This window comes from Melanaphis sacchari, unplaced genomic scaffold (assembly GCF_002803265.2).
Source record: "Melanaphis sacchari strain LSU unplaced genomic scaffold, SCAv2.0 Contig54_pilon_pilon, whole genome shotgun sequence".
NCBI classification, from domain to species: domain Eukaryota; kingdom Metazoa; phylum Arthropoda; class Insecta; order Hemiptera; family Aphididae; genus Melanaphis; species Melanaphis sacchari.
Window position 1 is genome coordinate 2,381,046 of NW_020271380.1, and position 22,929 is coordinate 2,403,974.

Consider the following 22,929-nt stretch of genomic DNA (forward strand, 5'->3'; position numbering starts at 1 on the left):
GCTTTTCCCCAAAAATAAATTAAATTTGTAAAATTAATTTGCTCAAAAATAACAGTGGATATACACGATAACAAACCCATATTTTAATATACTGGTCGTTGATACAAATAAATAATAAAATATGTAAAAAAATCAACATGTCTTTTCGTGACATTTAATAAAAATGCAATATTGTTTTTGGTCTTGAATTAAAAATTAAAAATTGTAATATAATAACGTAGCGCCTAACAATAGTTGTAAATCAATATGACTATGAGATAATGTTTTTAAAAACTGGGGGATATATATATATATGTGTGTGTGTGTGTGTGTGTTTATATCTTGTAGGGTATAGGCTATTTCCATAATATTTTCTTTATTCGTTTAGGCATACAGTGCGTACAATGACCTCGGTCACTCTGTATGGGTCACAGTTGGACGCTGGTCTACGATCTTCTAAGTAGCCCTTCTTATCTTCGGCACAACCACGAGGAATACGAATACTGGCACCACGGTTAGCCACACCTAGAACAACAACAAATATTTATTTTTTTAATCTGATCTTGTAAATTTTTTTTTTTTGAACTTTTATTTTAAGAAATGTCATTATTTAAATTCTTGTTAAGTGTTTATGCAAGTTATATAATTTAAAAAAACTTAAGTTTTATTTATTATACTTAAAAACAAAAAAGGAACTTTTAAAATAAAACTTCACATCAATCATATAGGTATATTTTAATTTAATTTTAAATTAAATGATAGAGTATAGTTTTATTCACTGGTTTTTTGTAAACACGTATTTAAAGCATATAAATACTTTTTTGTTGTTTCTTTTACAAGATTATATGAACAAATTGTTAAATTGTAGGATTTTTTAAAAATAATTTAAAAATGTTTTGACTTTAGTAGGTAAAAGACAATATAGAAGATACTAACCGGCAGAGAAATCGTGAATGGAAGAAGTTTCGTGTTTTCCAGTCAAACGACGTTCGTTATCTTTGCCTTCATTGGGATCGTACGCCTTAATATGTCTCATATGTTGTTTAGACATCTTGTCAATAGCCTTTTCAATTTCACTGAAACAATTATTAACCATTTAAATGAAAATTTAAAAAAAAACTTGAACATTTATTACGACTTACATTATTCCATTGTTTTCTCTCATAGCTTGAGTTGAGAAATTACAATGGGCACCAGCACCATTCCAATCTCCAGGTACTGGTTTTGGATCAAGTGTTACCACAATGCCAAACTCTTCGGCAACACGGTGTAATAAGAAACGAGCCATCCATAAATGATCACCAATGCTAATACCTTCACATGGTCCAACTTGGAATTCCCACTAAAATAAATGATTTGTTTAGTTGTCTTGTATAAAATATATAAAGGCAGCTAGTAGTAGTAGTAGTATTAGTAGCTGTTACGATTATTTAGTTTTGTTTAAAATTCACTTTTTAATACTGAGATGATAGTAAAATAACAGCAATTAATGATAATTTATATTCATAAATCGTAGATGAAAATAATTGTGTGTAATATAAAGTTTTATTATTCATTTAGGTTATTTATTAAACAGTGAGCTCTCATTATAAAGCGATAAATATTACAATTTTAATTTATAACAAAACAATATTTTTGAAAAATCATTTATCAAATTATTTTTATCAATATTATCATTTTAATTTTTTTCACGACAACAAACAATTCTAAATCAAAAAATGTATTTGAAAATTTTAATATTTAAAAACAGAATTTATAAAGAGTATAATTATTAATTACTAATAGGTATTTGAAGTTGAGTTAAGGAAAATATCATGTTTTTCTTTCAAATATTTTATTTTATAAAGAATTAAAATTATACGTAAAAATAAATTTTTCAAAAACCTTTATACTTTTTAATAATAATGTCTGTCAACTGTTAGAAGAATAGTCCTGTAAGGTCACAAGTGTAAGATATTATATATTTCATAATGGTTTGAGCACGCACACACTTGTATGTAAATATAATTTATATGAAATATTTAATGTAAAAGAAGTTTGATACTTTTGAAAGAAAATAATTTAAAATTCAATTCAAATTTTAACGATAAAATTAATGGTTGTAAACAACTACTTTTGATGGTGAAACTAGTTTTTACGATAAAGTCGATACCTTGATTTTTTTCAAATAATTTCAAGTTAACACAATTTGAATAATATAGGTACGTTTACCGCTGTAGACATATGCATATATTTTATGTTATACCTACGTGTATAATATACACAACGTCAAAATGGTAGGCAATAAAAAATATGCAAATTTGATATTTTTGAGTTGGCGAACGCGCTCGTTAATGTATATTAATACACATGTATATAGGTACCTGAGCTGGCATAACTTCGGCGTTCTCTCCAGATATGTTGATTCCGGCGTACAGACATGCACGATAATGAGCCTCCACAATGTCACGTCCGTACACTTTATCAGCGCCAACACCGCAATAGTACGGTCCCTGTACAGAAAAAATGCTGGCAATTTAATTTCAGTTTTTACCATCGGGTCGCGAAGTGACCGTTTTACAATGTACTGTAAGTATGGTGAGTACATCTCATCGTGATTCGTGACATGTATACGCGAAACGTACCTGGGGACCTGGGAATCCAGTCTTTGGCCATCCGAATGGTTTGCCGTCAGTGTCGAGTAAAGTGTATTCTTGTTCGATACCAAACCACGGTTTTTGGTCGGCAGCTTTAGTCATGGCTTCCAAAGCGGATTTACGGTGATTTGTACCTATAAATAATAATAAATAAAAATATAATAACATTTCATATTATTTACACGCTGCAGTGTAATTCTCCAGACATGTTCACCCCTCCACCTTTTTATCTTTAATAATGTAATTATTTAAAATCTGATTTCATAGTTTTTCAAATATTAAGTGTAAAATCATATTTTTAAATTCTTTAGATATTTGTATTTCTTAAGTAGTGTTCTATGGAGATATGAACTTCTGATGTTCAAATAACAACACTTTTTTTAAACAGTAAACTATTTAGCAAATCATTTTTTTTTTTTTTTTGAAAATGTTGATTTTTAAATCAAAATTCGAACGAATTAAGTTATTAAATTAAGTTATTTAACTTAATTAATTATTATATTTTACAATTTATAAAAGTTTCAAGTATAATAAATACTAGATTCGATATTACATTTATTTTATAAAACTATTTTTAAGGACTTTTTTCCTTAAATTCTTTTTATTGATATTTTTATTGTATACTTTAAAATAAAAATATCAATAAAAGACTTCAAAATGCCCTAAATAATATTATTACATTTAATTTTGATAATAGGTAAATTGAATCTAATATTAAAGCTAACAACTTAAAATGGATCCTGCTGAATGAAAATTTGCTATGATGTAGGTTAGACTGCAGAGAAAACATATATATGCGGATATGACGTTCTCTTAATATAAACATTTTAATAACCGTGAAATTAATTGTTCAAATTTTGAATTAGATACATCAAAGTTGAAACAAACAGGAAAACTGTTCGAATAGAAATTCATATTGCCACACAACATTCCTTAAGTAGTAAAACAAATCTATAGAAGTTTAAAGTAAAGGAAGTCTTTAAGTAAGCAAATTTAAAAATTTTAAAAATCAGAAATCGAATATGTTAATTATTAGACGAAAAAATAGGTGTGATCATGCTCGGTGAGTCACTCTGCGTACGTATTGTACTGTTTTCAGTCGATGTGATATTTTTAATACCAATATTCGTTCACCAAGCGATAGATACTTGGATACGTGGTAATCGATTTGTATATTTTATTAAATCTCTCATAAAAATAAAAGGGACCGATTCAATTGTAAGTAAAATTTAGTTTTCTACATATTTTTCTTTGTTTCCGAGAGACAAGTTTGGAATCGGCCATTGATCTTACGAGTGTCAATCATAATTATTAATAATTCATAACTTATATTTTACCAGTTGGAGTGTGATCGTGTTTGTACGTTTCGCACATAACAAGTTTGTTCGGTGCCAACCTGAACGGGTCATTAAAAATGGCCACTGGATATAAAAATGTATCTGAGTTTTCTCCTTGAGATTGGTACGTAGAGCTTCCATCGTAATTCCATATTGGGAGTTCTGTAATAAAATAGAAAACGTCAAATATTATGTTTAAATCGAAGTAATAGAATATGCTTAAATTATTGAATAGGTGAGCCATTATTTTAATTGATCAATTTATTTTGGTAAAATATTATTTAATTTTTTTTTTTTTTAGTATTATATAACTAATAACTCACCTTACTAAAATACATAATAATTTAAGCATAAATTGTTAAACAGTGTTTACCTATACTGATTGAATGGTTTTTAATAATAATTTTTAATAAGAACTACAAGAAAGTCGGTTTTTTTTCTTCTATAGATATTTTCTATTCTCATTAGTCATTACAATACTGATAAATAAAAATAATATTTCAATCACGGTAAAAAAATATATTAATTGTGTATATTTATTTCAAAGGACTAAAGAAGTATGTACCTATATTTAGAAGATATGTTGATTGATGGAATATTTATGTTTTATATTATTATTAGTATTATGATACGACTATCCGATTGCGTGTTTAGACCACAATTAATATTCATTTTTTCAATTCTAAAGCAATAATTTAATCATGATTAATCGATGAGATATAAGTTTCATTTTTACACTTTAATATTTCATGTTGACAGCTATTTTTCATTTGTCTTATTTTGTTTGCGAATTACAATCAAGGTTAGAACAAACCATTTAGTCCTTGACTATGAATTACTCATAATAGGTTATAAACGACGTCAATTTGTTGTAATAATTGTGTTAGTATATTCTCACAGAGAACATCAGGGAAAAAAAACAAATTGTATATGTTGCAATAGGATATCCTAATTCCGCCAACCCACCTAATAAAATAGTGACCTAAAAAACATATAGTTAGTTGTTTCCACGAGATTGATTCAAATGTAGGTAGTTTAGATTAATTTATGAATTGTTTTTTTTTTCACAACATTTTAATTTATAATGTTTATATGAAACGACCTATGTATATATAGGTAATTATATTTTAAATTAGATTAACAACAAATTGAGGACATACCTTCGGGTTTTGTAGGAATAAAGTCTATTGTTCTAGACTTGGCTCTAAGATCTTGTCCAGTACCGTCGATCCAAACATACATAACTTGTACTTTATCCTTGGGTTGGGGCAACTGTTGAAATCTAGTTGCAACCGCTTTGTTGATAACATAGTTGGGAGAAGTTTCCAATAATCCGTTTCCCGGCATGGTTGAACTGTAAAACACATTCGTTATTATTTATTAGTTACTAAGCCATTATACTCCGACTGAATAAGTATATCGAGGATTATTTTAATAAAATTACGATGTTTATTTAAAAAATTGTTGTAAAAACATAAAGCATATTTTAAAAGATAAATTTCAAGAAAATTATTTTTCTTTGTTTTAATAATAATTATAATTGTACAATGATTTTATTTTGGCGCACCTACAAAAAATTATTCCTTCGATTATGACATTGACGTACAGTGTTATGCTTTTGCATATAATTCTAATATATATATATATTTAATAATATTCTTGTAAGTTATATGGGCAGCGTATGTAGGTATATATATCAAACTACGATTGCATGACATATGTTTAATTCATTGTTAACATTACACTTACATAACTACCTGCCTAACCGTATTAAATACATATGTACGCAGAAACCGCAGATGACCTAGAAACGTGTTTGTGTGATTATCAAAACAAAAAATGTAATGTATACGTAAGTAATCCGACGATAAATAAACGGATTATGATATTATGTATTTAAGACAATATATATATTAAAATACGTCAGTGATTACACTTATGTTTACTCACCTTAATTACGTCAATAAGTGGTTATTTAAAATGAGTTGTTTTTTTGTGTCGGTACCTTCGCTACAAGTTTAGGTAGGTATGTATAAAAGCAATATAATTGTGCGTTGAACGATTGAAATTGACTGTAAAAATATAACGCGCGTGCTATTATATTATAATATATAATTTACCCTCTCTGCGACAACGAAAGTAGGTTTTTCACAAATCAAAACGCACGAAATACTATTTCGCATTTAAGAAACAAAAATTTGGACGGTTTTCATTCGGGACCGTGTAGAACTGGAGCACGAGGAGAGATACTATAGTGGCGCCAGTTATTGATTGGGGCGCATTTCTATACGAAGTCTAAAGCCGACCAAAAGTGACTGGGGCGGAATTGCTTATAATGTCGTACTCTGTTTTACTAAATATACACATATAATATGCGCGTGATTGTTTTTTCATCTACAATAATAATAATAATTGCTCCCGATGATAAACGCGTAACGATGACGTAGTGTTTACAAACCATTAGAAGAAATGTCAAAAACATCCGGTAAATGCATAGGTACCTGGTTATTTATAATTTTATAACAATATAATATATCATTATATCGTTGTTTAATTCATAAACGAATTAGTTGAAACTTATTAGGCTAAATTGTTGTTGAACAGAAAACACTTTCTCCTGATAGTCTCTAATTTGTTTATACCCGTGTAAAATTTTATAATTTTGAATTAAATTACGAAAGCCCGACTCCACCGCATAATCATACGTTATGGTATATATTTTGAGTGTTTTTTATTATTTTAGTTTATTTGCTATTCTAGTAAATACTAAGTATAGGCGGTGTGTATATTTATTACTTTTACTACCTACTACATACTATTGAATGGTGAGCTATTATCAGGATTGTTATATCATCATGTTTATGCATTTTAAAACCGGTTTTTTTTTTAGTGACAGTAAAAACTAAAAAAAAAAAATAAAAATACCAGTTAAACTAGTAACGAGCAAAAGAAAAGCCTAAAGGTGTAAAGTAAAAACTGCAATTAGACAATACATGTTAAAAATTTAAAATACGTAAATTAAATATATGATACATAATATTATTACTACAATAAATATCAACACATCATTTTTCCAACATACCAAAAATTCATATCTTAATGATTAACAAAAAATATGTGTACACACATCTTATATTATTTTAATTTTAAAACACATCAAAAGAAATTACCGATATCTTTGATTCTTATTAAAGTTTATTAAAAATAATTTATGCATTTAATTATTTTTAAACATTTTTCAATGCTGTTTCTGATTATTGCTTAATTAAACAGAAAAAAGTTTGATAAGATAACAATATATGATTTTAATTATGAACGAAACCAATTTTATAAGAAATATTAATCCATGTTATGATAAAGTTATAGATTAATTAAATTATACTGTATATGTCTAATTGTTTTAGCTCTAAATGCATACCGAAAATGTAAGACATTTTCATAGTTTAAAATAAAATGATGATTGTTGGTATGTTCTTAATTGATGTAGGTTCTTATACTTTAATAAAAAGTACAACATGTCATATTTAACTTTGATACATCAATAATAACCTATATGACATTCTATAAAATAAATTCTATCATAACAAAAATGTTGTTTATTTTATTATATAATAATTTAAATGTAGATATACCAGTACACTAATATTATATTAAATTAATAAAAGATATCGGACTGAATAATATTGTATTTAATATTTATCTAATCTGGTCTATTTTTGATATTTCATACATAACATACACACTGTATATAACATAACACAATATCAATATGTAATAGCCTTATTGTAAAACTATGATATAAATTTCTAGGTTTAACATTTGATATTTTTTGCAGTTTATTTTAAAATTTATCACTGCAAATGAATAAATATATTGTTATGAAAACAAATTCGTATCAAACATAAAATTTTTGAGAGGATTCTGTCTTATAAATTATAATATCTATAACAGTGTAAGGTAGAAGTTGATCGAGAAAAAAAAAACAGCAAATTAACGCAAAAATGTACTAAATATTTACATACCTAGAGATTAAATAACTTATTGTATGTCATTTAGAAAAATTTGAAGAGGTAGATGACGAAATTTGTCTAAAAAAAAAATATGAGTCTTATTTAACCACTAAATATAACTGTTTTACAAAAATAATTAAATGTTTTGGTACTGAATCGTTGTTGATTACATTAAAATTCTATAAATATGACATACTTAAATTATAAAGTCATTATCATATATACCCATATGTAAGTTTTTTATATGATATAATAATATAAAACTGTATATTATTGTATTGATTTCAGAGGTTAGACAATATTGTCAATTTGTTCATAAATGTGTTTACATACCACGCTATAATATTTATCATAAGGACGTCACTTATAAAAGTACATTTCAAACAGTAATACATCATATTACACAGAACATGCTTTAGATTAAAAAATATATAATTCTAAACAATATAATATCGCTGTCCAATAAAGATTCGAATTACACAGGGAACATTTGATATCCCAGCTACTGTAGTTAAAATTGCCGTCATTTTATAATTTTTTATACATTTGTAATGTTATGACTTATAAGTTCTGATTACACAACACAATGTAAATTGTAATAGGTACAAAATTAATGACAAAGTAAAGTAACGAAATGTCTAATCAATGTAATAAGTTAGGTACCTATCAGTTATCACCGAATATACTTTTCTATAGACGTAAAATGATAACTTTATTATTAGTCATTATTATAATAATGTACATGATGTTGAGTTGAGTTAATTTTAATGGTGACAATAAATGAAATGAAATAAAATGAATGAATATGGATTAAGTACCTAAATTCGTACTTATAAGTTTTTAAATTGCTTAACATTTTAATTTTAAGCACCAACTACCTGTGATATAAAACAGTAAGTAGGTAATACGAAAACAAAATTGTCATTCAAAATTTGAAGTTTATTCAATTGTTTATTATATTATTAATATAGTATAAATAATAAATGCGCCATAATTATTGGAACTTAAACATTGTAATTATACATCTAAACTAAAAATATAAATAATGAATAATTAGTTATCTGGTATCAAAGTTCAGAGAATTTAAAATATTATATAATAATTAGTAGGTATCATAGTTTGTGATTTTTTTTTTATATATTTATATGTATGTAAAAATTTAAACATATATCGTTACAGAATAAAACTGCGTGATAAATGTGTAATTAGAAATATGATATAGTTTTATAATTTCCAATGTATTTAACAAATGAGTGTGCTATAATAGCTTATTATAAAGTTACTTTATTTTTTTAACGATAAATTTCAAAATTTCAAAAATTGCGAATTCTTAAATACAAAGTATTCAATTTCTTTTTTTAAACGAGCTACGTGCTGTATGACTAATATTTTAAAATAAATTTTATTATTCACAAAAGCGTAAGAAAATAATAAGACAAACATTGATTTATGATCAATACCTACCTACTATAAATTAGACATATTGGAATACCAGTACATGTAAAATCTTAAATTTTACGAAAAAATTAAAAATGATTTATTGTGCATTCGTGAATGTATTTATTTATATTAAATAGTATTTATTTTTTTCAATCTATAATTGAATATATTTGATTATCAAATCTGAGAATAAATAAGCTGTAAAGTTTCAAAGTAATCCATTCTTGAGTAATTTAAACTCTACGAATTGCACTAAACAAACTAATTATTTTTTGAAAATGATATAATAGTATACTAGAAATTTAATATCAATTAAAAATAATAATTATCAAATGACCAATGGATATCAAACTATAATTTATAAGAAACTGACAGTGATATGAGTGTCTATTATAAAATATGTTTTTGTACGATTTTAAACTACTTGGTTATGTATACTTTATAGTGAAAATCGGTTTCCCATGGCAACCAGAATATAGATTTTTCGTCTTGCCCTCAAATTACCTGTTAACGTTATGTGAATAACAAGCGCAAAAACTTTCGTTTAGAACATCATACATCATAATATGTTAACAGCACAATCATAAAAAGTTGTTATTAAGGCTTGTAAATTTTACAAACTTAAACCATTATAGGTACACACTGTACAAATTATAATTAATATTAAAACTTATTATATCTATAAGTTATTAATACTAATAGAGATAATATTTGATTTTTTTATCACCTACAAATATAATGAATCTATTTTTTGTTTTAACTATAAATCATTAATATTATCGATCAGTAGCTATTAAATTATACTATTGTTATAGTCCAATGACTGTATATAATTACGTTTGATGTTTTTATTTAATTTTAACTGACTAAATTATATAAATATTCTCGAAATTATTTAGCTGATGTATTTTCAATTTATATTACGAATAACTAATAATAGGTTTTATGTTAAAGTTTATATTTTATTAGATTAGATGACTAAAATTTTTGTTTTTTTTTTGCGAAATATTATATCGTAACTTTATTTTAGAATCGTGCATAGTATTGAAGCATAAAATCATTTGATTACAACTTAATTATTGTGTTTACAGTCATGACTCGTGAATATTTAGGTGATGTCTTGATTGTATTATAAATATATATACATAGAAACTATCAACTTGAATACATGCCTATTATTTATTTGTACATAAGTTCAATAATTAATCATACGAATTATACAACAGGTATAAATTTTAATATTTTTTAACTGCTATACTACACATTATAAATACTACGTACTTATTAATTTTTTATTTGGGTATTTTTTCAGCGAAAATATACATTAACTCAAAAAAAAAAACCGTAATAATTTAAAAAGAAACCATTTTTTCGGATTAATTTAATATTTGATTATCTATTTCAATAAAACCATTAATACACATTAATTATTATGTTAGATTTTTTCATACATAATTATAATATACTTCAAATATAATTTTCTATATAAATGATTACGTGATTTTAAATTTTATGATTTGAACTTCGTATTTACTATTTAATTTAAGAGCATGACCATGTGTTCGTTTTTTTCTACAAGACAAAGAAAGAAAAAAGAAAAAAGAAAAAATATGTTCTTGAACTGATTTGGCTTCAAATGATGAATACAAAATAAGTGAGTTGTGAGTGACTATGTACAAAATAATCCCTGGTTCAATGCCAAAACAATATAATTCTATTTATAATTTTTATAATCATACGATGAAAAACTAAAGACAAATAATCATAGTTGATTTTCACATTATTTTAGTATTAATATGTTTGAAAAATTTTCTCTATAGTATTTAGGTTTAAATTTACAAAGTTTAAAATATTGAAAATATAATTATTTTAAAACTATAATAATGTATATTATAATATCATACTATTTGATTTTTATAGAAGAATACTAAAACAATTTTATGATTTTTTTAAATTTATAAATACAGATTGATTAAGTAAAAGAGTAACAATTATTTTACAAAATATCTAGTTATGATTTTCAGTACTCACGATGTGTTGTGTTGATGTGTAACTGTGAACGTGAAAACGCCGACTGTCAGGTAGTTGCTAGTTCGTGTCCTACCAAGAGAAGAACCACTTGTAGATTAAACATTTCATTTATAAAACAAAAGTGCAGGCGTAGAAGCGCGCATTAATGTCATACAATATACAATACGTGGAATAAATTGGGAATGAACAAAAATACAATATTTTTATTATGTGCTATATTTATTTTACTTACTACAATAATTCAAAAACTATAATACATTAATATAGTATATTTTAATATTTTCAAATTAAATAGCGGTTATTTCAACTTATTTTAGATATTTGAAAATGTTAAACCTATTTAAACTTATTCTAAAAATGTTATTAAATAAAAACTAAACAAACTATTTTTTCACATTTTCACCCATTGTTAATTATTTTTGATTTTAGAAAGTATTTTATGGAAAAAGTGATATAATTTTCAAAAAAAAAAAAAAAAAAAAAATAGTAAGACATTTTGGTAATGTTCTGTTTTTTATTTTTATTACATTATTAATTATTAAAATTAAAAAAAAAAATACCCAAGTCCTAATCTTTATGTTGTTCTAATTACGATATAAAACAATTTTTTTAAACATTTTTTTTTTTTAAATTATTGTAACTCTTTAAGACTTAAGTTACCAATATAACAATGCTATTTTTACATTTAATTTTGATTAAAAATACAATCAAATCAAATTTCTGTATTTCATATTTCCTACAACTTTATATCAGCATTTAAATTTTACTAACCAATTGTTATTAAAAACTCAAATAATTTTTTTTTTTGTTAGATTCTATATTGATGGGACTCCTATTTTGTAATTTTTAGAATCAAGCATGATGTAAACATCTTATGTAATTTATCAATCATTAATGTATTTATAACAAATTAATATAAATAAATATTAAAGTTAGTACTTAATTTATTCATTTTAAATTGATTATATTTGCTTACAATTACATATATTAAATGATATATTTTGTTTAGGTTTATAGTATTTTTATAAAACAATTTGGCATCATGAAGTTTTTATTAGGCTATTAAATTATTTTTTTTATTATATATCAGTTATGTAATTTTAAAAATGTCTAGAAATATTTAAAATATTTTTACTTTTTAGGGATAAACTAAATCTTCTCGGTAGTTAGTTCAAACCTTTTAAGAATTTAAAAATGTTCAATATTCATTTAATCGGGAAAAACTGAAAGAAATCCGACTTTAAATTTACACCAAATACTAGCTTTATATACATGTTAAATTTTTCTAAATTTAATATTATTTTTAAAATATTGTTGCTTTGTTTGAAGCTATTTAGAAAAATCTAAATTTATGTTAGTTTTTGCTTTAGAAATATTGATAAAAATGATTTTTGTTTTTCAAAAGGATTGTATATTCAATTTTAATATTTTTAAAATTCGTTCAAACTATAAAAACATATAAGTTTCCTCATAAACTGTTATTTAAATAGAAAATAAAAAATATTGATAAAAGTAAACACAATTTTTGTAGACATATGATGTCCAAATTTGAATTAAATCGAATAAAGTATCGAAATATGCAGTAAAAATCATAAAAACATGCAATAAATATGCAAGAAAATTTTTTTTATTTATAAAATATTCAAGAATGCAACAACTTATAATAATTAATTACTTAAATACACTAAGTATATAAAAAAATGTTCACTTTAATATGTAATACATTTCCAATTTTGTAAAAATATGCAAAAATATGCAAATAAAATTTTACTATTAGATTTAAATTATGATACTTGACGATAACTGACAAAAATTCAAAAAGGAAAAATTATGGAATTGTATAGAAATTCACGTTTTGGTTATTATTTAATCCCAACAAAATTATTTTTAATATTTTTACTTGACAAAATATTATTTGATACATTTTTTTTTAAATGTTTGCATAAATATGCAATACATTTTAAGTTTTGTAAAAATATGCAAAAATATGTAATAAATATTAAATATGCAGAAATATGCAAAAAAATTTTCACCATTAAATTCAATTTGTTATGATTCGTAAAAATAACTGACAAAAATCCAAAAAGGAAAAATTATCGGATTGCATAGAAATCAGCGCTTTAGACTGATAATAATAGTATAATTTTTTCTTTAACAGTTTCAGTAATTTTGAAGTAATTCAAAAAATATTAATAGATTATATTAGAATAATACAAAGTTTTGATAAATAAGTTTAAAAAATAACTTACAGATTTTTTTATTCAAATTTTAAATTTAGTTTTTCGTGTTTAATTTATTTAAAATAAAATTGAATTTTTATGTCGGGATTTAATTTTATATTTTTGATAAATGACAACTAACAACTTACTTTTAGTCTTTTTAGCTTTTATTGTAGTTACTTATGTGGAATGAACTACATTAAATATTCTGTGTAATATTCCATTCATTTAACTAATGTACCATTATGTAATTCCATATGCACTTATAAGAATAAATATTAAACGGTTTAGAACATTTAGTACAGAGATGTTTTTTGTTTTTTTCGTTAAAACACTTAATTATAGTAGTTTTGAAAGTTGTCTAGAGTTCTACTTAGGTAAATGTGCAGTAATCTACGTGTAAATGAAAGTAGACAGATAATATGTATAACGCGTTAAATAATAATAATAATACTGTAGTATACGACTACATAGTCCATGCGTTATATAACAATACACATTTAAGACAAATTCAATACAATTATACAGAGCAAAATTGTCATTTATCTGAAGTAATTAAATTTTTAAAGTTTACATTAAATACTGAATAGATCAATAAATTTATGTTATATTTAAATCAGATCACATTTTGATTACACAAAGTAATTTTATTGTTGTGGATATTATTGATAGTTTAAACTTTGAAGAAAAAACTATGGCTTAGCAACTAAATATTAAGATGTAGGTATAATTTTAGATAATTTTATGATTGGTAACAGAAATGTAAAGAGTTGCATGTTGCATGGTAGTAGTAGTTGAGTGTAACAATCTTCATTTAAGTAGGTCATTGCTGTAATGTATATGTTAAATTTGAATTCGGTGATCATTTATCGCAAACGAAGAAAAATGATTTTTTATCGGAGGTTACCTGTCAACCTATAAATAATAATTTCTGATTTTCATCAAAATTTAAAATTTAAATATCATCATAAAATTTAAATAATCGTGACTTTATATTTTTGGTATTTTTTAATCGCTGTTAGAAAAACTTGTGGGAAACATTGTAATTAGTTTTCAAGAATTTTTACTTGCAAACAAAAATATTATCATACATACCTAAGTGGTTATATCGAATAAAAATGGAAAATTTTTCAAACATTTCATAACCTAATCTATAAATAGCACAAGAAGAGCCAACATGTTTTTAAAAGTTAATCATGTCTTTAATATGCAGAATGTACAAGAATACAAATATTTATTTTAAATTTAAATTTTATGTTGCTATTAATTTTAGAATTACAACAATAAGATAATATCAACTTAGTCGAAAATTGGTTTTTCATAAATACTAATTGTTTCTATTTTTTATCCCTTCGATTATTTTAAAATTATTTAAACATTTCTACTTTTAACTACTTGAAGTATAAACTAAATCTAATTTTCTACATGAAATTTCACACTAAGATATCAGACAGAGCATTTTGTTTAAAAAAAAGGTGTTTTAGACACACAAAAAAAATAATAATTTTAAAATATACATCACTGTAAAACCTATCTCATTTATCGTTCAACTTAGAATTTAAAATATAAACACACTGATTTAGTTATATTCGTAAATTTGTTAGCCCGTTTAATATATTTTTTGTCATTTTATTATTATTATTATTATTCATTTGACATAATTTGTTAAATAATTGTATTTTCAAACGGATTTCTTTATAAATACCTAGTTAAGCAGTTTAATCGCTATTCACTAGGTACGTCATTAACTATTGAATATTAACGTTTAACGATATCAATACTACTTACTATCAACACTATTCTCATGAAAACAGCATCTACCTACCTAATACCTCTTTACCTTCCTTGAACTATCTCGTTAATTAATTTTGTATTATTAGATAATCTACTTATACATAATGTATAAAATAATCAATATTATGTATAAGTTAAGAACTTTCTTAACTTTAAAAAAAATATTTTCATATTAATAATTATTAAATTTAATTTATTTTGTATCACCAATATATCAATTTTCCTATTACTGAAATTATATTCTCACGTTACACTATTCTTCCTCATACACTACCTGATTTAAACTGAGAAAGTTTCAGGAACACTTTAAAACACAAAAATAACTCAGTACAAAATATTGAAAACCTTTATACGTATATAAAATAAACTTAAGTAAAAATGTAAACATAAATAATGTTTTAATAGTATAATCATTGTATTTAAATGAAAATGTATATTTTAAAAGATAATGAGATCGTCTCTTTGTGACTTCATTGTAACGATGTCCTTAAGATAATGTTAAATTATTCTTGAAAAAAAAAATAATTTGTACGAACTTCAAGTATGATATGTCCATGGGCGCCCATAGGTAATATTTTAGGGGAGGTCAAAATAAAATAATTTTCGAATGTAAGATAATAAAGATTTAATGTTATTTTTCACATATAAATGTATACACTATACATGCATGTTATATTTTTATTTGTATATATATAGTGTATTAATATAATAATTGCCATACGAATAAATAAATAAATATATAATAATTGTCATATGAATAAATAAATACATAAATAAATAATAATTTTAATAAGTATATAAAAAAATAGAAATTAAATAATATAATTAAGTATATTATTCGGTATCAGTAAATAAGAACTGTAAATTTCTTCGTTTTATTCCAAACATATTAATGACATCCTGAATGAAATTATCCTTGTTTGCGTTAGGTTAAAATATTTGTAGTACCTACATTGTGATCTTAATAGATTTACCACAAATTATCTGCGATAAATTATTTTACGTATAGGTTATACAGACTACAGAATACGACCTATCTATGATGTTAATATACGATAACAATGAGTATATTTTTATATTTATTTCATATCTTAAAAGTGATTTCAACAAATAATTTGCCTCGGTAATAAGGTAATATTGTGGTAATATTTTTTCCAGGGGGGGGGGGAAGGTGCCCGTCTTGCCCCCCCCCAATGGGCGCCCATGGATATGTCTATGTATAGGTAGTTATAACGTAAAAAATCAGGATCCTATTAAATTTTATACATCAAATTTTTATCAGATGAAAAACTGCTCTCCTAAACTTAATTGAACATTATTATTTTCACATTTCATCTCTAGTCGAACCTATATTAAGTTGTATTGAGTTTTTAGGAAATTTTAATTCTCGGATCGTTTACATTTGATTCAAGATCAATTAGTTTCCAATCAATAATTGTCTAAGGTGATATTTTAAGAAATATGTGACATTTTAATTTGATATGTACTTTTAATCTGTTTAGTAACCTTGGTTAGATTATATAAATTATAATACACTTAAGGGTCACGATATAGGTATTAAGAATTTTTTACTGAGAATATTTAATTTTAATTACCTATATTTTGTTTTTATAATTGATAATGATTGTCACCAAAATTATGATTTAAATACATACTATTTATGTCTACACACATATGGGTTCATTTATATGTAAATTATGACAAGTAAAATTGTCAATTTTTGATGACTTGGATTACTATTTATTTTTTAATAACTAATGTACAATCTCAACAATTTTTAATGTTATTTTTTATAATAATTTTACTATAGATACATTATAATTATGATTGGGAATGATGCGTGTGCTAATACTATTATTACATCGTACTGGTATGCACATTGCACAACCCTTAAATCATTTTTATTGTTTTTCCTTGTAAGTATATTTATATCAATATTATTCAGTCTTACCTGTATGATTGTATAATGGGTGATGTATAATGTCTGTACCTATAAATTATCCATAGATTGATACGAACGATACATTTAATTATTAAGCTATTAAGGTAATAAAATTATAGCCATAAAAACTATGTACTAAATTTATAATGCATGTTTTTGAATACTTAGCCTATACTTAATAAGCAGATTCCTACATATATAAATATATTATTATTTATAAATTAATAAGACATATTATAGAAAATATTATTCTGAATATAAATTGGAAAATGGATCTATAGAGGTATAACCTATTTAAATTTTAAATTGATAGGTATAATATTATATGATTTTAGAATACCTACTTACTGTGTCAAAAATACACGTTGCTTTCATAAATTTAAGTTATCATTATACAAAATAAGTTAATTATTGATAATAGGGAATTTATATTATAATTTTTACACTTAAGAAATAAAAATTAGTATAAGTATCATACAATTTTATGTGTTTGTGACAAAAAATAATAATAATAATTGATATCAGTGATATCTATTATGTGAAATTGCGTGTTAACATAGCTATAAGATATAAATATTAGTAGTTCGGTTTAAATTTAATTTAATTCCAGCTTAACATTAAATCTTAATAAAAAAAAAAGTGATTTATCATTGTACTTATTTAAAATCTTAATTAGATCCAAAATAATTGCTGTGTGAAATGAAAAATGTTTTCTTGCCCATGTGCCCCCTAGTGAGAGCAGGAAATCTGGAAAAATATTTTTTTCTGTAAAAGACCATAGAGAATTACACAAACTTGCCTTTTTTCAAATTTAAATATTAGAACACCTCTAAACAAACTATAATTAGTTGTATTTTGCAAGCGTTAAATTTCAAGCTGTGTTACTAAAAGAAATAACTGTAACTACCTAAAATAAAAATAATTATATATTTTTAATGGTTATTTATAATTATAGGCAAAATATTTTAAAACTATTAAAAAAAAAATCAATGTTTATTTACTTTTAAATGTTTTAAAAATAATCACAATAACATAATATTAATTAGCTTGTATTTAATTTAGAGATTTTCAAAATTAAAATTATTGACTAAATAATTGAACACACGTTTTATCACATAATCGGTACTTATAGGTACCACAGATTAATAAAACTTAATCTGTGTAGGTACCAACTATCAGACATGCATATGTTGTTATATTAATATCAAAGTCGGCTATTATGTTATTTCTAGAATAATTATCAAATTTAAAACAAACTAATTAAAATTGTTTTCGTCAGAAATACTTTAATGAGCATCAAGTTGAACAATTCTAGCAAAAAAATAAAATTAAATATTAGAAATTTATTTATAGTATTTTACACATAATTTACTATAATATTAATCTACACAAAGGTGTTTTATGAAAACTAATATCGCATTAGTTATAAAATCATACTTATGATAAACTTTTTTGTTAGATATTTTTCGAACTTAAAATAAAGCTTTAATACCTAATCTTTAATATAAATTTAAAGCCTACATATTATTATATAAACTATTATACTATAGTAAGAAAATGAGAATAATTTTAGTAATTATTGTTAAATTAATAATTTATATTTAATATGTACTTAACGATATTGTTATATATAGGTAAAGTTTTAAAATAAGATAGAAAGTGCACAGACGTAATTTATTATATAGTACAAAATTTGGATCTAGTAGTTGAGAAGTAATCGTTATTAAAAGTATATTATTATATATTTGCATATGGGGTTGATTACCTTGCAATCAACACTGTCAAGAAGGAATAAAATTTATTCACTTGCGCAATTCTTAAATATAATATTTAAAAATATCATTACGGGTAAAAAATATAATAATACACCTACCAACGTTAAAAATTTTAAGTCTTTAAAAAAAAAATATTTTAAAATTACATGGTACAACAAAATAGCTGAAATTTTAATATATTATTCATTTAAATACTTAATTTTATTCAAATTTTAATTTTAAATGTGCATAAAAAAAATTTGTTTGTATGGTTTTAAAGCTTTTTGATTCCAGTTTGAAATACTCATTAGAATCTTGTATTACATTTTTAAGCCTTGGCTATAAAAATTGAAAATTTGATACTTTCTTAACTAGAAAATAATTATCAAAATTTTGCGATTTTAACACAAATTTTGTTAAAATTTAAGCTTTAAATGTTTACAAAAAAAAAAAAAAAAAATGTCCATGTGTATTAAATAGCAATAATAAAAAACTGATGAGTAGGTCTATTTGTATTAAATTTTCAAGTTTTCTAGCAGAGCAAAAATATTCTTATCAAAATAAATAGAAAATTTTAAATGTATATAAATAGTTTAAATACATTAATATAATGCTAAAAAAATATTTCATGAAAATGTTGAAAGTTTCTATAGTTTTTCGCTTATGGATTACACTAAAAAAATAAAATTGATTTTGTCATAACTGATTTTCTGTAATTATTTCCGTTTTTCCTTAATATTTTTTTGCTTTTTCTGATTATTTTGGGTAACATGGGATATAAGTAATGTTGAAAAGTATTGAAGATTTTTACTTTTGATCCACTAAATAACCAACTTTTGATGTATATATTATTATCTTCAAATTAGGTACCTATAATAATAATAATAATAATAATAAAGTGGCTATCAAAATAGATTGTATAATTTTATCTATAAAAAAGTGCTTAACACTAATCATTTTTGTAAGAAGACTGTTCAACATTGAGGTGTAGCGTTTTTGTGTGAATACTACCTTCATATCATAATACCTAGGTACTTATATATAGCTAATGTACCGCCATTGGTGTAATACGAAACCTAAAAAGGTAATATAATATTTTCCGATTTTTTTTAAATCTCTTAAAATTTTTCAACAAAATTTCACGAAATCCATGAAGTAGATACAAACGATATGCCTCCTATATAATGAAATATTGGACCCCATCAAAACAGTCAAAACTATTACAAGTCTACAAATAACTATTGTAAAATCTATACACTTCACCCATATTTTTTTACACAATCGATTATGGTCATAAATTACAATACAGAACTACAGAAGGTAAATGATTACCATGTAAATGGTTTTTGTCACGGCCTGTTATTATCATTGACAACGTCTATATAACCAACACAATATGATTTTTCGAGGACTTTCTTACAGAAATTCACCTGTTGAATTGTTTTACGGTCTTTTCGTTTTTACATATTTGTATAATTATATTATGTTGTTATGTACATACAAAAATCACGTTGATTGACTGGTGATATTACTGATATTATTATAATAATATAATATTGTCGTTGGTTATATCTTTAATTGTATAAACTACAGAATAATGGTAATTATTCGAATTTACAATTATCAAATATTACAAGAATAATAATATGCCAGGACCTATTACCTAAATTGCTTAGTAATCTATAATCAATAGGTTGTTCAGTTATTTTTATCTTGCATACATTATTTGCGTGCATGATGTGACCTATCAACACATTAATATATTGTTTGTTATTTATTTTACTTATTAAACTCTGATCTTCCTAATCGTATTAAACCGTGCATTCAGAGTTATTATACGCATACGAGACGATCGTTTCGATAAAAACAAGAATCGTTTTAAATCCAATATTCCAATAGAGGTGATGTATTGAATACACATTATACAGAATCATCAAAATAGAAATAATTTATATTCATACAGTATTATTCTTGTACGACGACAATAAATCATTGTGTTCGTTTGCATTTCAATTAGCTTGTATTTAAGTGCGCAGGTACACCTACTTACTCATCTGTTTACTATGTCAATGCGATAACTGTTCAATAAAATAATTTGGGTACAATTTTTACGCGAAGTAATCTACTAGTGTATAACACCTCTCATAAAGTAGTCCACTCAGGTGAATGCCGTTATCATTTTAAATTCGAATACGATTAAAATAAATAACCTACACCGACAGTCGTGACGTGCAGATAAGGAAGCAATATAATATTTGTAATAGTCAATGTTTACAACTTATAAGATTTGATTGTAGATAAGTATCTATATGGCTATACCCACCAATGAAAATCTGATAGGTAATGAAATTTTTATGATTATTTGACTAGGTAATCAACACGAACCATTTGAATTGTTTAATGACGCAATCTGAATATCTTGATTGATTTAAATTTATTTCTACATTACATTATTATATTATTCGAGTTATTAACTGAAAGAACAGAAGTATAATTTGATTACGGAAGTGTACAGTTGAATGTGTTGTAATTTAGCATATTATTAGCCATTAGGAGACAGAAACACAAAGTACATATGCTTAAAACAATAAATAATATTTATAATTGTGTCCCTTTTCGTTAATTTGAAATAAGTACCAACGCAAATAGACGATAAATCCCATTTAAGCTTACTATACTTAAGTACAGTGGTGTAGCCAGGAACTATTTATGGGGAGGGGAGAGTTCAGAAAATTTAAACTTACCACACTTTACTTCATGGTATCAGATATTTAATTTTATTGCAAAAATATAACATGTGTTGAAACTTTTTGAAATTTTAATATGATTTCTAAGTCAAAATTCTAAAATATAAAAATATTAAAGAAAAAACTGTGTTTCATATAAAAGTTAATTTACCATCTAAGGTTCATGGGGGGGGGGAGTGTTTTGACCCCTCATGGATACGCCACGTTTAAGTATCTGGTATTGACAATTATTTGTTTAAATTTAAAAATGCAACAAACATTCTAGTATTTTATAGTACAATTAAATTTACTCATTGTGTATAACAACATATTATATTATACCTACTTAACCATCTGTTCAATTCAAATTAATTAAATCGACAAAAATTTTAACATAAAAATTTATGGAAAGTAAACATTTTTTATTGGCACTATTATAAAGGTTCTAATTTTAAAATGATTACTATACAATTAATTATTTCACTGACCTTAAAAGTTTACCTACTTCTAAGTAATAGCTACAGCAATATCATGATAAATTAATTTTTACTTATTCGAATGACTTTGATACAATGTATAATTAAAGGGTTTATGTTTATCATATTCAAAAATAATTAGTTATACCTATATAAAATATAATTATCAGTGTATTAAAATTCTCCTCTGCAAGTTTTATAATCATAAAATATGTAATATAATGATTCCTATTGACTGTAGCCTTTAATACTTTAGTGAATACAATTATACAAACAAAGTTAAATTTTAATAAGTCTTAAAAATTTAAAATTTAAATCATAATTGTAATCATTAAGTTTTCTCTAAAAACTATAATGGTCATTGGTTACAAATTAATTGTATAAAAATGCTTTTACTGTTCTAAAAATAATTAATTCTTCATAAATTTGTAATTTACAAAAAAAAAGTAAAAATATATTAAAAATGCTATGCATTTAAAGTAAAACTAATAAAATCATTTAACTTACAACAAAAGAAACTTTATTCAATCTGGGTTAATATTATTCAATTTAAGACAGTATATTAGTATAGTAGTATAGTTTAGT

General features: G+C 23.9%; 1 protein-coding gene across 2 annotated transcripts; it reads right to left on the reverse strand.

Moving 5' to 3' along the window:
* Positions 1-162: 162 nt before the first annotated feature.
* On the reverse strand, positions 163-11,541 carry LOC112599679 (glutamine synthetase 2 cytoplasmic). Of its 2 annotated transcripts, none has more exons than XM_025346692.1 (8): positions 11,434-11,541; positions 5,113-5,306; positions 3,953-4,114; positions 2,604-2,749; positions 2,343-2,471; positions 1,122-1,321; positions 916-1,055; positions 163-504 (listed from the first exon to the last, which is right to left on the reverse strand). In XM_025346692.1, exons 2-8 carry the CDS (start codon positions 5,297-5,299, stop codon positions 356-358), a joined length of 1,113 nt encoding a protein of 370 aa, XP_025202477.1. In that variant the 5' UTR covers positions 5,300-5,306; positions 11,434-11,541; the 3' UTR covers positions 163-355. The 2 variants fall into 2 exon arrangements, with proteins under 2 accessions (XP_025202477.1, XP_025202478.1); XM_025346693.1 differs by lacking the exon at positions 11,434-11,541 and adding an exon at positions 5,903-5,988.
* Between the last annotated feature and the right edge of the window lie 11,388 nt (positions 11,542-22,929).